The 16659-nt window shown below is 37.6% G+C and overlaps 1 protein-coding gene across 1 annotated transcript in view; it reads left to right on the top strand.

The window, feature by feature from the left end:
• The window catches only part of KLHDC1 (kelch domain containing 1), a 31497-nt gene extending 15151 nt beyond the window's left edge, over nucleotides 1-16346 (top strand). The window contains exons 8-13 of the mRNA XM_055716701.1: nucleotides 4674-4732; nucleotides 9526-9638; nucleotides 10380-10452; nucleotides 14562-14646; nucleotides 14985-15037; nucleotides 15367-16346. Coding sequence (XP_055572676.1) covers nucleotides 4674-4732; nucleotides 9526-9638; nucleotides 10380-10452; nucleotides 14562-14646; nucleotides 14985-15037; nucleotides 15367-15541 — 558 coding nt within the window. The 3' untranslated portion in view covers nucleotides 15542-16346. The remainder of the gene's footprint in view (nucleotides 1-4673; nucleotides 4733-9525; nucleotides 9639-10379; nucleotides 10453-14561; nucleotides 14647-14984; nucleotides 15038-15366) is intronic.
• Nucleotides 16347-16659: the final 313 nt, after the last annotated feature.

Below are 16659 nucleotides of genomic sequence, written 5' to 3' on the forward strand. Positions count from 1 at the left end.
TTCAGTTGTTCTCTGCTGAAGCATTAATGTAAGAATGTAAGCCTTAGGCAGCAATCCAATTCAAAAAACATATTCCTGTCTTATGTCTGAAAACAAGGATGGTAGTAGGTAGTCTTAACTAATGCAAGCTCCCCTATCATTTGTAAAGTTTTTGCAAGGGTAGTTTCTTCACGAGATGGAAAGTGTGCCAGCTCTTTTTAGAGCTGTTGCAAAAGCATAGAGAAGATATTATTTTTAAAGGTCTCTGTATGAGCTGGAGTTTATCAGGAATGTGAGAAACAGATTCTGTAAGGCAAGTAAAAAAACCTTCCTAATTTAAATTACTATGTACTCTTCCATACTTTTTTTTTAAATTTAAGTTTTTAGCTCCTTTTACCTACAGTTAATTTAGAGCCTCTAATCTTATTCAGCTGGAGGATGAGACAATGCTTCCTATGCCTACTACTATGAAAAGTAACAGTGAAGAAGCCCTCAGTGTTGTGTTTCTATAGTTTTGTTATATGAAAGTGAAGGAATTAACTGTTGGTTGGAAATACCCTGCGGTGAACATACGCCAACTTCGTCTTGGAAAGCTGCCATAACCTAAACCCTGTCTTCTCAAGTACTTGCAAATGAAACAGTGTAAAATTGCACTTTGTTCCCTATCCCCTGTTTTCATGCTGTAAAAGCTGTGCTCTAATGCAGTGTTCTTCTCAGGGAAAGTCTACAGTTCTGTTACAAAATGGCTTACTCCTGCTTGCTCAGACAGAAACCAGACATACAGATCAAAGCAGGTTTAGAATGGCCACACAATATCCAGCTGGTTTTTCAGTTTGAATTGCCACCCGCAGCTGCAGGAAAAAATGTCACCGAAGTAAATTTTCAAAGCAATCAGGAAAGAAAGTAAACAATATTGATCCTGTTTTTTCTTAACCATCATGTGTTACGTGGCCTTTTATACAGGCTCATGATCCCTGGAATTGTTGCTAAAGCCCCACCCCTGAGAGACAGCTGCATGCAGTAGCTTCCAGAGTTGTAGGTTTGGACAAACTTGATTTGCAAATAGCTAAGGAAATTAAGGGATATTGGGAAAGCTTGAAAAAGTGTCTAGTCTTACTTGAATCTTGTGTGTCAGGGAGCCATGCAAGTGAGCCCTGTGCCTCTGCTATGGACTTGCTCTTTTGTGCCTGCTGTATAAATGAGCCCTTGCAAATCACAGCTGAACTCAAGCCTGCAGACATGAGAGGGAAAGAAACCTAGATGTGAAGAATTAAACATGTAGCTCAGGACCTTCTGGCCTGCCATTTTATTTCTGAACACTTCCTCAGCCCTCAGAGCCTTGCTCCCTCTGGCTTTTTGTTAGGAAGGGCTGTCTGCGTGGTGCAGAGGTCTTCACCCCAGAAACAGAACAGCATTAAGTGTTGTGTCCAGGCTAGTCAGAGTTCCTGCATTGTGCCTGTTGCAACTGAACTGCTTTGTTACTGAAGCTAGGATCCTCAGTCAGCCTCTGCAAGTGACATTAGTAAACTGGAACTCGCTTGTCATTTCTCCACTGTGCTGTTACATGATTAGATATGCCCTAAAAGGACATGCCCTCTGGCTTCTATTTGACTACAGGATTCAGAAATAGAAGAAGGCTCTGATCTGGAAAAGTTTTTCTCTTCATCAGGTAGCATCAGCTCCCTTAATACCCATTTTCTAAATTTTAGTGGAACCGCTTGGGAACAATGAAAGAGAAGAGTAAAATTTTGGAAAGCTATATTTAAGTTTGTAGAAGAACAGCGAGTGTAATTTTCACTTTCATGATTATTATTGATTCACTTTGTATCCTAGAAATAAATGGAAGGAGACTTGCAAAGGTTAGGGAACATTCAGTGGGGCTTGAGGAATTAATGTAAGTTATGAAACAGGAAAGGAAAGGTAAAAGACATCAGAAAAACACTAAATTTCCTGACAACAGGAGTAACTTCTCCCCAAAGGATGAAGTCTTGCTTTTCTCCATAAATTAAGGAGCAAATACGGGGTTGCTCTGCTCCTCCTTCTCCTTCTAGTTCACCATAATACAAATCTTCCCAGGGAAAAGGCTCTGCAAGGAACCAGAAAGGGCCAGGAAGTGTCATGAGGCTTCTCCTATTCATCTTTCTGGGAGGAAAGGGCACCTTTTTCCAAACTTGGAGCTAGAACTGGTAAAAGAAGATGATGGTGATCAATATCAATTGTACCAGGATTCATTTGAAAACAGGCTCAGAAGTGTTATGTGGATTCTGTTCCTCCAGGTAAGCCCCTGAAAAAAACAGAAATGGGAGAAAGTGGGAAGGAAGGAGAATTAGTCCAAAAGTTGGTGCAAGTCGCATGTTTGATTTAAGTGGAAAATTTTCATGTAAAGAATGATGAAGTATTAAAACAAAAGTCTTTCTAGCAGCTCTTCACACATCTGATGCCTTAATGTATGCATGTTTGTATTTCCTGTTATCCTTTCTGTCGCTGAAGATCAGAAGATACATTGAACCACAATCCTTCTCGTAGAAAGATTTGAGCTGTAGTATCTGTTTGATTGTAAATCTGAGAATGGAGAGCTGCACAGTATTTACCATAACAGCAGTGAGCTGTAAATATGTCACCCCTAATGCCTTTCATCATGCTAGAAAGCTAATTCTGTGACAAAGCAGATCCTGGTTAATGTTTACCAGGCTGCAAATAAATGAACATGCCGTAGATTAAGTAGGATGTCTGAGGAGTCTTTGTAGCTCAGAGGGAAATGCAGAACCTTTGGTGAGGCTTGATGCTTTTAAGCCAATTAAGAATCATCTTAGGACTATCAGCTAAAAGATTAAATGTAGTTGATGCATTTGGAAATACATGAAAAACGGCAAGAAAACTTTGCAAGTGACAATACTATAACCTAACTGTGTGCTTTACAGTTCCCCAGTTAAGGGTCAGGTAGAAGGGCATTTTCATTTGTTAAAGCTGAGTCTTAGACATAAATGTCCAACTGATGCTGTGTTTTGAATTCAAGATGAGGTTGATGTAATTATGCATCTGTCAATCTGTTGAACCATGCAAATGTAAAGATTATAATACATTGATTTCCCAGGGACCAAGAAACTGAAAACTACTCCATCTTCTGCCTAATGCCTAGGAAAGGAAAGTCAGCAAGGAGGTCTTGAACAGGATCTTCTTGAAACCTTTATTTCCAACATAACAGCAACTTTCTTTCTTCCCTTTCTTTAATAGATGTCCTCGGTATCGAACTGTGTTATTCCAAGATGAGTAAATACTTTTAGTTCTAGCTGTGTACAGGTACAGCAGAAGATAGTAACTGCATTTTGCTTTCTGATTTTATAATTTGTTCCTTATCTCCTTCAAAGACACCTGAAGGAGCAGGAAACTAAATAGACTTGTTATGGAAGATGGATCTGTTCCACTAGCCGTCAGCTGAACCACACTTTATTGTTATATTCACCATCTTGGGGGGATAAAGTTTCTCAGGCAATGCACAAAAGCCCTCACATTCTCCTTTTCTTCAGCCTATTGGCCTCTCTGAAGGCGTTCCAAAATGCTAGTTAACATTCTCTTCCCTGGGACAGAAAAGGGCTAGCACCAACTTGATCAGAGGAGGCCATAGCTATCCTGAAAACCTTGCTGTTTCCTGAAATACCCTGAGAGACTTTCCATAGCCCTGATGGACAGCTTTGAAAGTCTCTCAAACTCACTAACTGTCTGAGTTCTCAGGGGTAAAACTACTCCTATTCTGATCTAAATGACAAGTCTAGTTTCTGCCTCAAAGGATCTGCAAGCTGGAGAAAGGCTTATTCTAATAGATCTATGGACTACCCTAGGAGAAAAGAAATTGTAAGGTAAGGCAAGATATATTTCCCTACTTCTCAGATATTGTTTTGTAGTGCCTAGGGGAATCACAAGTATCAGTCAAGTGTATTGTGAGCCATTGAAAATACTGCTACAATCTGAAGCAAAGAAATTCTTCCCTACATTCTCCCCTTGCCTTTGTGTTTCTAAGGCAGTTACTTTCTTCTTCTCCACAGACAGGCAGATATGCAAGTGTATTGATTTCCCATTGTTCTTAATGATACCTTTTACTATTTTTATGGCAAATGCCATAGGGTCATAAAACGTTGCTAGCAACAACTTTGTGAAAGGACTTGCATTCCAGAAAAGATAGAAAAACACAGATGTGATGAACTTTTTGTGGGATGTCATGTACTGAGTACAGTACCTACAAGAATATTTCAAGGAATAAGTGACCAGGCAAGAGGATGCATAGTTCTGATCAGAATGCAAAGAAAAGTAATGAGAGGAAACTGTATGTGGAGTATTACACCTTCTACAATTACCTGCTATGAATTCTATGGATGAAAATTGAATACATTTGCAGGAACGGAGTATCACGTAGTTCTTCACTTTTAAACTACTGTTAACAGCTAAAATTGGCCCCATACTGCTGTTGCATTACTGTAGATATTCCTGACAGGTAGTTTTCTGAGAGTTGCGTGGGGTTTTTGAGAAGAAATGCTTTTCATCTGGCATATAATACAGTGTTGTTTTAAGGCGCATGGGTACAGTTTTCTTCAAAATATTGTTACTTAAAATATTCTGTCCTGGGAAGGCCTTGCTGAAATACTTTGCTCATTGTTTGCTTAATATAACACAACGGGGATTTTATTTATTTGTTTTAGCAAACTAGAATGAATGATTTGCACTGCCTGGATTTAGACACTTGGACTTGGTCTGGAAGGTATGTTTTTCTCTGTAACACTTGAAGTTGAATGTAGCAGATTGAAACATATTGTTAAATAGTTCCATTGCTAGTTTTGTAGCTTTTCCAAGAGGAGAATGGGGGTTTGGGGACTATTTTAACAGCTGTTATATTGTGATTTCAATTTAATTTAATTTGATAGAGGTTATTAGGCTTTTTCTGTTCTGCACCAAAGCATTGATGATGCTATTTTAAGCACAGCATGTACTGATTTAACATCCTAATTTTCAAGATGGGTAAATTTTTTGTATGGAATTTTAGTTTTGATGTCTTTTTGAATACTGTTTTTACTATCTATATGTGGCTCATTATAGTACAGATTGAGGAGAGATCTCCCTGTCCCTAAGATAAGCATCTTAACCATTTTTTAAAAAATTGAGTAAAAGCATGACCTAAATATTTCAATTTTAAACTCAATCAGATATTGGCATACTTCCTAAGATTTGTTTGTTTGCGTATAGCATTTATGATAGTGCCTACTATGTGTGTAGAATCAGTGGATATATTGTTAGCTGATAGACAAACCAGCAGGTAAACAGTAACTAATGGGTGATAACCACTGTTCTGTTTCAATTCTCAAGGTAACCTAATAGTAGTTTCAAAAAAGGCCATGAAATACACCTTTCCTGAATATGTGCCAGTCAGTACAGATCTTGCTCCAGGCCTTCATGTGCTTCATGCAGCTATGATGGGCATCTTTAATTGCCTGTAACTGCTGGTCTGATCCTGCATCAAGTCTCTGCCCCCTGAGCCGAGAGCAAAGCGAGGGGGTAAACACAATCCTCCATCCATTCCTTCTTGCTGCTGATGGCAGCAGGACAAAGAAGTTGCACAGTGTCCTTTCAAGAAAACTTCCCTTTGAAAATGTCTTTAATTGGCATTCGTGGTTATTAACTGGTCAGCTTAATTCCCCTTTTTCTTTGCTAGTTGTTTTAAAATTAAAAATGTTCTACCTAAATGATGGCATTGTCCCTCTTAGACTGTGAGCTTTACCTCTGAGTGGATTGATTATTCAGATTATTGCTGTAGCTGCTTACGTTTTGTTGTTGCATGAGCAGCTGCTCTTTGGCTTGCTTTTTATTGCTTTTAGAAAGGAAACTTGTGATAGTTGAGTGACAAGTCAATGAGAGGAATTTCAAGTCCTGAAAGGAGGGATGTCAATGTCAAAGTTCTGTCTTAAGTCCTTGTCAGCCAGCATTACATTTTTGTTTGGCATTTGAAAGCTAATATTGAAGTTTTTAAAAAGTTTTTCTGTTCTTGACCTGAATACAACAGGCTGATTTACACCCCCACCCCCACCCCACCCCCACACACACCCTGTTACACTAAGGACGGTAATACTACGTGCAGCCATTCCTAAAAACTGAAGTTTGTTCCAATACTCAGTTATTTCCATATTGCGATCCAAGAATAACTCACAAGACTTACCCATGATTTAGTATAGACTCTGATCATTATAAATGTAGGAGCCTACTATCCAGCCATTCTACAACACCTTTGCAAAGAGTCTTTGAGAGACTGGGAAAAAAGGAGATTTAAGAGAGACTAAAAAGAAATTAGGGGGAAAAAGAATCTTTGCAGAGTGTCTGCTGCTGTGGTTGCACCTCACAGGAGGTGAAGCATTTGTATGTATTCATCTCTAGAAGGGTAACTAATCAAAGGCTGGTCTTACAGGAAGCTTTACATACCTGAGCACTGTTCTTCGCTTACTAAAGTGACAGATCTTAGGGAAACTTGAGAAATATGGACTATCACTGACGACAGAATATTTAGATTAGCCGTTGTCAGCTGCATTGGGGTGGGGCGGGGCAGGGAAGGGTGCCTTCCTAGGACTAGATGATGTTTTCTCCAAATAATTTAGTTGTGCCTATTAATTATCTACTGTGGTAAATTCATCTTGTATTACCAGGCTACTTGTCAGCATGGACAAACATACCTCTTTGTGATTTCATCTCCTGGTTATAGAAGGAGCAAAAATCAGTGTATCTCTCAGAACAATGTCCAATCAGTATTTCCATTTTGACTCCACTTTACAGTCTGTCTTTGCACAAATTGTTTGGAAAATTATTTCTGGCTATGTGCTTCCTTTCATAAAATCAGTAGTGGTGGGTGTATTAGAAATTGGGCATTTGCAGGGATCATCTCCAATATAAAGAACTTGGTCCCAAAAGTCTTACGAATCCATACACAAACATTGTAAAGTAAGACAGAGTAGATAAAGAGGGTGGGGGTTTTTTTCTCTCCTTTTTTTTTTTTTTTTGTCTGAAATTTATATAGCAAAGAAATGCTTGCTGAGACCAATAAAATTAAATATTAAGAGTGTGAAGTAAAGAAAATAACTATATCCTTTAAGCACCAGCAATACTTTTAAATAATTCTAACCAGACAATCCATTTCCAGCTGAAAACTGCCTCTAATAAGCCCTCGTGTCATTCCAGTATTTTACAGAGGGGTAAATTACTTCAGACTAGTTTGCTGTCAGGGTATTTTCTCCTCTAGGTGTTTTTTGGCAAGGAGACTTCCCTTATGCTGTAGCTACAGATTCCTTTCTACTGAAATTTCTGATCTAATGATGAATTAAAAACTGGGCAAGATGCAACCTTTCTCGTCTTGATAATAGAATTTTCAGCCGTTCTGCAGCTGCAAAGAGATTGCCTTTGATTGCCCATGTGAATTATCACCAAATGAGACTCAAGGATTTAATACAGATTAAAAAGTTTAGCTGTCTGAATGCTGCTGACCAAGACAAGTTTACTGCAGGTGTTTGAGGTTCTTCTGTAAGGTACATGTCTCCCAGCAAAGAGGGCTTGGTTTGTGCAGTCCTGCATTTGGATTCACTTATTGGACATCTCCTAAAAGAAAAATTCCAAATGCAACGATGGTTTTACTTGAAGCCCCATGGCTTCTCATTAACCAGTCATGTCTTCTTTTTCTTATGCAACTTTATGTAGATTTCTTAAGGAATTGCATAATATTAACTTAACTAATCCAGTAATATCTTCCAGCATGAGATTGCAGTGTTTATTTCAGTTGCCACTACCCAGAAGTTACCTTGCTTTCCCTGAGCTCCACTGACTTGTTACTCAAAATGTTCAATATTATGTTCTTTCTCTTACTGTGATTTTTGGGGGTTTTGTATCAGTGGTATGAAGGATTGAAACATTATCAGCCATCAGTATCTGGTATATCTGTATTTCTAAACATCAAAGCCTGTTTGTATCTCTGCACAGTCTGCCCCTTTGCCAATTTTAGAAGCTTCTCATGCAAGAGTTGTGCAAAGCAACTCAAACATTGTGACTTGGCTTCAACTTCAGTGCCAAATTTAGTAGGACGGTTTTGCAATCACTGTTTAATTAGCTATGATTCTTCAGGCTTTGCTTCCAGATGGAGAACTGCTTAGCAGTCACCAGTAGTGAAATTCCTTTAACTGAACTGCAGATGCCTGTATTACTCACCCTAGGCTTCCTCTGAGCTCACTTAAGAGAAACAGGCACTTCTTGGGCATGAGACGACTGCTGCTAAGGCAGACATCTAAAATAAATCAAGAGTTGCGCTTTTCAAGGACCTGTTTCTTTTCATTGATAACAAAGGAAATACAGCTGACTGTCTGCGCTGCTCATATTGTAGATTGAGCACACGTCTGTGTATGTTACAGTTGCCTCACTTCAGGAAAGTGGAGGGAAAAAAAAGTAACTGGTTCTTTGAGAGGTATAGTCTACCTGGATTGAATATTCCTTTCTTACTCCCTCTGGACAGTCTCCGACTAACGTTCTGACCCCACGAGAGGCCTTAAAGGTGTTTGCACTGGCTTCTTCCATCATCTTTCCAAAATAAGGATGTACTGAGTATGCGGTGGCCTAGATTCTTTGTATCTAACCAGGTACTTTGCAACAGAAGTTCGTCTTTTTGCTTAGTAGCCAGATACTAGGTGGGCTGATGCCCTCTGGAGGTTCTTACTCTTGCTAATTGTTGGGATCCTCCTAAGACAGCTGAATATGTAAACTGATGCTGTGGATTCAGGCCACCTGCTGTAGGTAATCCCTTATGTTCAGATTCTTTACTGTTCAGTTTCTCATCTTGAGCACACCTAACTCTGCAACTAAAATGAAATCAATATCAAATCCCTGTTTTTGTAACATGAACAGATTTTTGGGATAATAAACCTGAGTCTGTTTTGTACTTAGGAATTCCATGTTGTACTAAAATTTATCTCAGAAGTTTGGGTGACCATTTAACCATTGTGTTAAAAGGCACAGTGGTTGAAGAGGTAGTAGCTTTTGGATAAAAGGTAAAGCCACAACACTTGCATAATTTAAGATCATTTTCCTAGGAGCAGAGAAACTCTAGACCCTCAGAATTCATTAAATTTTATCTCAAATAACTTAGTCTGTTTACCTACATGTATTGTGCAGTTTATTTGAATATGTATGTGGTCCTTTCTTTGCTGTCCTAAGTGCCTTCAGTTGTACATTAAGTAGTAGCTTTAGTGATCTTAAGAAAACAGACAACCAAAATAACAATCAATGCTTTTGTCCTTAAATTTGATACTTATAGAACTGATTGTTTAGAGAACAGTTACTACAAGAAATTACTTCACTTAGATTTTAACACCATTCATCTTAAGAGTAAATTCAAATTGTGTGAGTGCAGCTTTTTCACTCGGAAAATATCCATGTTTGTTCTAGGACAAGATAAGTGAACTATTAAAATTTCTGGCAGGCTAATTTTTAGCATTAATTGAAAATTTGTTTTTGTTTATTTGTTTCACCAAGAATTAATATCAATGGAGAGAAACCAAAAGACCGATCCTGGCACACGTTGACTACGATAGGAGATGACAGACTTTTTCTTTTTGGTGGACTAAGTTCTGATAATGTTCCTTTAAGTAAGTAATTTAGAGATTATAATTCTGTTGTACACTTTAACACTAACATCATTTAGTGTGCACATTTGTTGTCTTTCTCAGGCTACTTAGACCTAAATCTTGTTAGAGAATTTTCATGGCGCTTGAGTATTTCTCTAGCTATCTTATTATTTTTATAGAAATATAGGAGCACATAGTATATAGTACAACAAGAACATATGATAATAAATCTTTCATCAAACTGTCATCAAAAAGAATAAAGGCAAGAGTCTGATGCATTTTGATATGAAAAAGGTGTAATTTGATATCAATAGAAATTGCAGGAGAAGATACAAATAATAATGTCGACATAATGTAGATTTTTGGATTAATAACAAATCACAGGTACAAAACGTTAAATAGGAAGTAGGATAATCTTATACTGAGTTCCTTTTCTAGAAGAGGCAACTTCTTTTCATGAAAAAATGTGAAATCAGTGAAAATAGTTTTGAGTGTCACAGATATATTCCACTGAGAGGGGGTGATTTTTCTCAGTGTATCCGAAAGGAAAAAAGTAAGTGTATTTTAATTCCAGATTTCAGTGTGGTGATCTTTCTGTGACTGAATGGTTAAATCACAAAGACTGAAAAGATGCAAGTTAATGTAGTGATGATGTTACTGTTATCTTAATATGTGCTCTTAGAACACAAAGCTTTTTGTATAAATAAAAAAGGTAATACTTTGTCCCACGAAAAAGTACTAATGTATGTTCTTATATTGTAGGTGATGGCTGGATTCACAGCATTACAACAAATGGATGGAAACAACTTACCCATTTGCCGAAGAGTATGCCTAGGTATACGAAAATAGATATTTTGCTGAAATTAAGGAAATTATAAAAAATAAGTACTTCTAAATTATTGGATAGTATTTTTAAACTACATTGTAAGAATACCTTAGAAAATTAATGCCATATGATTGAATAGTTTGTTTTACTAACTTATGTTCCTTCACACCTGATACAGCATTATTACTTTCTGTATTTGTTATAGTTGATGGTTACTTGCATTAGAAGAGTTTTTGTAATGAAGGATCTGGGTGTCCAATTAACTTGGTGTTTGATAGCCAAATTATTTTTATATAAGAAAACGTATCTTGCATAACTTTTGAGGAACTAATAATCTATAAGAATAATAAAAGTTGATTAATGTTGATACATTATTAGAAGCACTGGGGGGGGGGGGGGACAACCATGAAAATGTTGATGCATCTTTCAGGGTTCAAAAGTACTATGAAATACCTTCTTGCTTGTTGTTTTTTTTCTTTTTTTTTCTAAGCAGCAGTACTAAGCAGCACAGTAAATGACTGCAGAGTTTTGTTATTTCGAGGATTTAACTGCCAACCAAAACCAACCTGGTTCTAGAATGTGTGTTGTTCATACTGGCAACAATACTGTCTCTTCCAGACAGTTCCCCTTCCCTGTGTTTGAAGCATTCCTTGCATTTATAATATAAATACTATTAAATTGATTTGCTGTAGATAGTAAATATAAGTTTTTCATGGAGTTCATTCAATACAATCACCCAGGTACTCTCTGCACAATTTTATATCATTCCTTTAGCACAGTGTACAATTCTGGTCTGGCATTTGCATGCTTCCTGCTTTGCATTCTGTTTTCTGTTACTGAAATATCTTTACCTCAATTAACTTTCTTCCTGTTTTATCCTATTCTAGGGCGTCTTTTAAATATAGCAGCACCGTAGATCAAGTTTTCTGTTTTCTTATATTTCAAACTCTTCAAGCCCAAATAAACTTATACCTTAGCTTCATAGAATATTTTCTGTCTTTTTACAATTAGTGAACTGATATATGAAGGGACTGATGACTGCCTTAAATAGAAAAGCACATCATTAGCAGTCAAGGAACGTGTCTGTCTTGGTGTTCAGTTCTTTACATGGATGGTCTCATAAAAGTTAACTGCTGAAATGGCAGACTGCCTCACCTTGTGTAATTATTTTTACCGGTGCATCATGGAAAAGGATGCGGAAGGGACAGAATGTGCTTTTTCTGCAGGCAGCAGCCTAGGGAGCTGCAGCTCAGCCTTTACTCTGCAGTTAAGCTGGAATAACATTTGTGCCTCCAGTGGTGGCAGGGCTGGATGTGAGGAACCTGTGACTCTTGAGCCCCAAGTGGTTTTCCAGCAGTCCGAGGGCAGATTCCATACAGGGCTACAAAGTGGAATTGTCACTTGGCTGTGCTGGCAGAGAGGCTATTGAGCAAGCTCTCTTCCTTGCTGCAGCAGAATCACCAAAGAGGCTTCCTGAGGCTGGTGCTGCTAAATTTGCTGGGAACTGTACAGCACACACAGCCCAGACCCCCTCCTACAAGAACAGAGCTTTTGGGTCACAAGCTGACAAGAGTCTCAGAGCTCCCTCAAGTCCAAATGTGTCCTGTGGTTCTCCACTATCTGAAGATTTTAGTGTGCAGTTTGTAGGCTGAAGGCAGTTGCCTTTCATTGACCTAATTCTTTATTGAAATAAAAGACCTCCCCTGTAGTTGGGTTGTTGGTTGGTTTTTTTTCCCCTAAAAAGAGAAACTTCAATAACGTTTTTCAGGAAGTCCTGGAAACTTGCATAAAAGGAGACATGCCAAAAGCTGGTCTATATACTGAACTAATTTGAATGTGAAGTACTTAGTTGTACCATAATTGTATCCCTATACTTACACAGGATTACTGCTGGATCTGTGCAGCTGAAAAAGGTTTAAATCAGTTCTGTCACTCATATGACTTCACAGCAGGACTTAAAATGTACTGGTGATAACACGTATATGTGTACTTTTTTATCATTTCCATTATTTTATAAAAATACGTGGTATATCACACATGCATGAACGTGTTTTCCTAATGCTTCTGCGAAAGTAATTCCCTCCTTAAATTCTGTAAAGAATCATTTCCTTCAACCTTAATTTTTAGTAATTGATTTCTGAAAAATTGTCTTCCAGGTTATAGATCTCTGATTCTGTATTGGTAGAACATACTTTTCTTCTTTCTGTCCATCAGTTGTACTTTAGCTAACATTTTGCATGCCAGGTTAAAGTATTGAACAAATTGTATGTTTAAATTACAGACTCCCAGTGTTTTCATTACAATGTATTTCTGTTGTTCTAGTTAGAAAAGCTGTGTAAAAAAAGGTTATCAATTATTAGATTATACATCTGTATGATTTAAATAACATGCTGTATTAGAATGTTTAGGTGATAACTTAGAGCAGCTGTGAGAGGACATAAACTCTGTCAGTCTGTAGAAAAAGCATCAGGTTGCAAGCTAGGATGTCAACAAAGTCAAGGCAGGAAAGGCTCCCCAGTGTTCTTCAGTGATGAAGTCCAGGCCAGAGTTTTCATAATGCAGATAAGCCAGAGACAGATCTATCTACAGGTATGAGGAAGGCTAAACTGTATCCCACCTTTTCTCTGTGGAGAATGGTGAATAATTACTGATATGAATGGAGAAAGAAAGAAAATTTACTTTTGCATGAAAGTTCCGGTGGTGCATATTATTTTGGTTAAGTAGATTTAAAGGGCCAGAGCTCTGGTGGTGATAATCTTGTGATACTTACTTCAGTGGTAATACACTGGTATAAAAATTCTAGATTTTTAACTGCTAATAATAAAAAGTAAATCTAACAAGGTGTAGCTGCTAAAGTAGCAGAATCTCTGTTAAAGCAAGATTGTACAAGTCACGTTTTGTTTTGGTTTTGTTGTGTTTTCTTTTTAATACCATGTATTTTATATGCACAACACAAAACTTGTGGGCATGATCTAAGTAACTGACACACAGAAAATGATCCCCAGGAATCTTTGGGGGGAAGTGTAAAACTGAAACAGGATAACTGGTGTTCTGAAGCTCTCATCCTTGTGTTCAGGTATAAGAGTCAGTACTGAAAACCTCACAGGCTTAAAGCCATTAGAATTGTAGTTATGATTAAAGAAATAGTGGAAAATTTTAAAAGAAAAAAAAACCACAACCAAAACTAAAAGCTGTTTTTAGCAAAAGCTTGTTTTCTGTAGTTATTTTGTTTTCCAAAAATTTTCCACTGTAACGTTTTGTTGCAGTAGTGATAAATACGACAAAGTATATATAACTAGAGAACAGACAAGTCAGATAATGACAAAAATATACTGGCCTGTATGAAAGGTAATCATTCAGCAAAAATCTCATGAGATCAATGGTCATATTGCTCTCTCCTTTTATATTAAATATATTAAAGAAATGAGTAATATATTTTAGGGTATTATTTTTTACCTCTGGAGAGTTTTTAAATAATGTCTTTGCCTTGATTTCCTAAGAAGGGTTATATTATTGTGCTTTGTGCATGCACGGCTGCCTGTCCTGCCCACGTACATTTTGAATCAATTGACCCATTTCAGTAATATTTGACAAAGAAGCAGGAGCCTCAGAGATACTAAGGCCCAACATACTCTGTGCAAATAAATGGCCAAACAGAGGAGAGGCTCTCATCAGCACTGTGTTCCACCGAGGGCTCGGCGCTTATTCCCCATTCTGTTGTAAGAATGGAAGGTTTGCCTTCAGACACAGGTTGATAAAGAGCAGGCTTTATTGTTTCTGCAGCCCACAGAGCAACTTGTAAAGTACATTACTTGAAATTGTAAAATTCTTCTGGGTGAGTAGTGAGGCCAGTAAGACTTCAAGTCTCTGTGTGTAAAGTAATTGAATCATGGGATTAGAAGAGTGACCTTTCCCATTTTAGTTGTCCTTATAGCAAAAGAGTCTTTTGAAAATAAACTTGAAGAATGGAGGAGAATATGTGAGGTAAAGAGGTTAACATGCAAGTAAACTTGCTGCTCCTCAGAAACCCTTAAAACCATTTAAGTTTTAGATTTGTTTTGCTGATAGCACACAGCTGATTGCTGTTCCTTGGTCACTAATCACAATTTTATTTCTAGATTGTGGCATACAGCCTGCCTTGGAAGAGAAGGAGAAGTGATGGTGTTTGGTGGAAGCAAAGATGACTTGCATTTCATGGACACAGTCAGTAAACTGAATAAATAAATCCTATCTCTGTGATAACTAAAATTGAAATAAAATAAAGTTAATATGATTGGTGATATTATCAGGTTTGTTCATATCATACCGTGTTCTAAGATGTGACCTTAGGTGTTTTTGGAAAGTAATTTTGAAGGGTTTTTTCCTGCCCTTGTTGGGCTCATAAAAAGGAATTTGTTATTCAGATTCTTTATAAATAATTATTTAGGTATTATCACTTTTAAATTATACCTGTGGTAATAAATATTACATTAATCTAGAAAATAGTGATATTTCTGAGAAGCTGTTTGTCATTTTAATGGTTCTTTTTTTCTGTTGATTAGGGTCACTGCAGTGACTTGTTGATATTTCAGACTCAACCTTATTCGCTGCTCAGGTGAGTTGAGGTTATTGGCACAAGTTGTCTAGCGTAAATTGTCACGGCACTGTGCTTTTAGACACAGGTCTGAACCATGCACTCTGCATAGGCAGGTAAAATATAGAATTACCTCCTCGGTAAATATTTGAAACGTGCAATGTATGGCGATCCATAGCAGTTCAGACACTGGTGGCGTGTAGTACTCTGTCCCGCACATGCAAGTTCAACATATAGAATGAACATCACAAGCTTTTATTAGATGTCACTTTTTTTGTCTTTAGGATATAGACCATTTACTTTATCTTTCTTTTCTTTCTTTTTTTTTTTCCTCTTTTTTCTTTCTTCAGGTTGTGTCTTGACTGCATTGGTAAGAACGCAGCTCTCTTAAAGTATCAAATACCGTGCTTGCCATCGGAATTATCACAGCAAGCGCTGAAAAAAATAACCTTCTGGGCAGCAGTTAAGCACCGGCAAGAGAAAAAAGCTGAAATTGAAAGACAAAGCCAACTAAACACCATATGAACAATGGTAACAAAACTGTTGAACACTTTGGTTTACTTATGGTGTACAGCAAAGTCTTTTGTTGTTGAATTTTACTAATGCTACAGAACAACTGTTTGTTGAGTTTCTAAGTGAAGTTTGAGAACAAAGAAATCCTTTTTATGGAAGTTTCTTTTGTTTTCTGCATTATAGAAAATGGATAAAAGTTCATTTGTATATATTGTTAACTTCTGCTGTTGTGGTCTTAATGAGGCAGTCCATATGATTCATTCTTCTCGATGATACAGAATGTTTCCAATCGGATAAAATATTGGCTTAAGTCTAAAATCTTACTACAGCCTTATCACATCAGCCTTTCGGAACATATTACATTAGTCCAACACAGTATCTTGGGAAGATTCACACTCACCAGTCTTGAAAAAGGTAACTTACGTGCTAACACCACTGAATCTTGGTTGATTCCACTGGGCTCTGTCGCCTGACCATCAGTCAAACGAAGGAGCCAGACGTCTTGCCCGACATAGGAAAGTCAGTGCGCTCTCCGTGGGATTTGGATCCAGGCCTGCCATGGGCAGCATCACCATTGGTGTAGGAAAGCTTATGAGCAGTTCATAATACTGGTTTACTATGTTTCTGTAATCAACAAGTCCTTTTTGAAATAGGTTGTATATTGTATTTTGGATGTGTAAAGTTTATATTTAATTCTTGTTAAAAAAAAGTTTATTTATTGTTTAAAAAGAGCATATGTAGTACTTGGCTATTTTTCAGTTTCAATTATTTAGTTAAAGGATCAGAGTCATTAAAATTTTCTAGAGTTGAAGCGGGACTGGTTTTGACCCATTCTTTTTACGATCTGTAAACTTGATCTGTGGGGGAGGGGAGGCTTTGGAGCAAACCTGTGTGTGAAGGCCAGTTTTGTGCCGGCCTCGTAGCCCAGCCGGGATTCAGCCAGCGCTAAACGTGCAGCATTAAGCCCCTGGCTTTTTTTGTTTTGTTTTGTTTTGTTTTGTGGGGGTTTTTTTGTTGTTTTTTTTTAACGAGCAGCTGCCATCTCTCGGTTCTCAGGGCTCGCTCCTTACGAGAACCCTCGCAAATCCCCCTTGGTCGCGGGTATTTCTCCCAGGGTGCGGCCCCGCGGG

This window comes from Falco cherrug, chromosome 7 (genome assembly GCF_023634085.1).
Source record: "Falco cherrug isolate bFalChe1 chromosome 7, bFalChe1.pri, whole genome shotgun sequence".
Lineage (NCBI taxonomy): Eukaryota > Metazoa > Chordata > Aves > Falconiformes > Falconidae > Falco > Falco cherrug.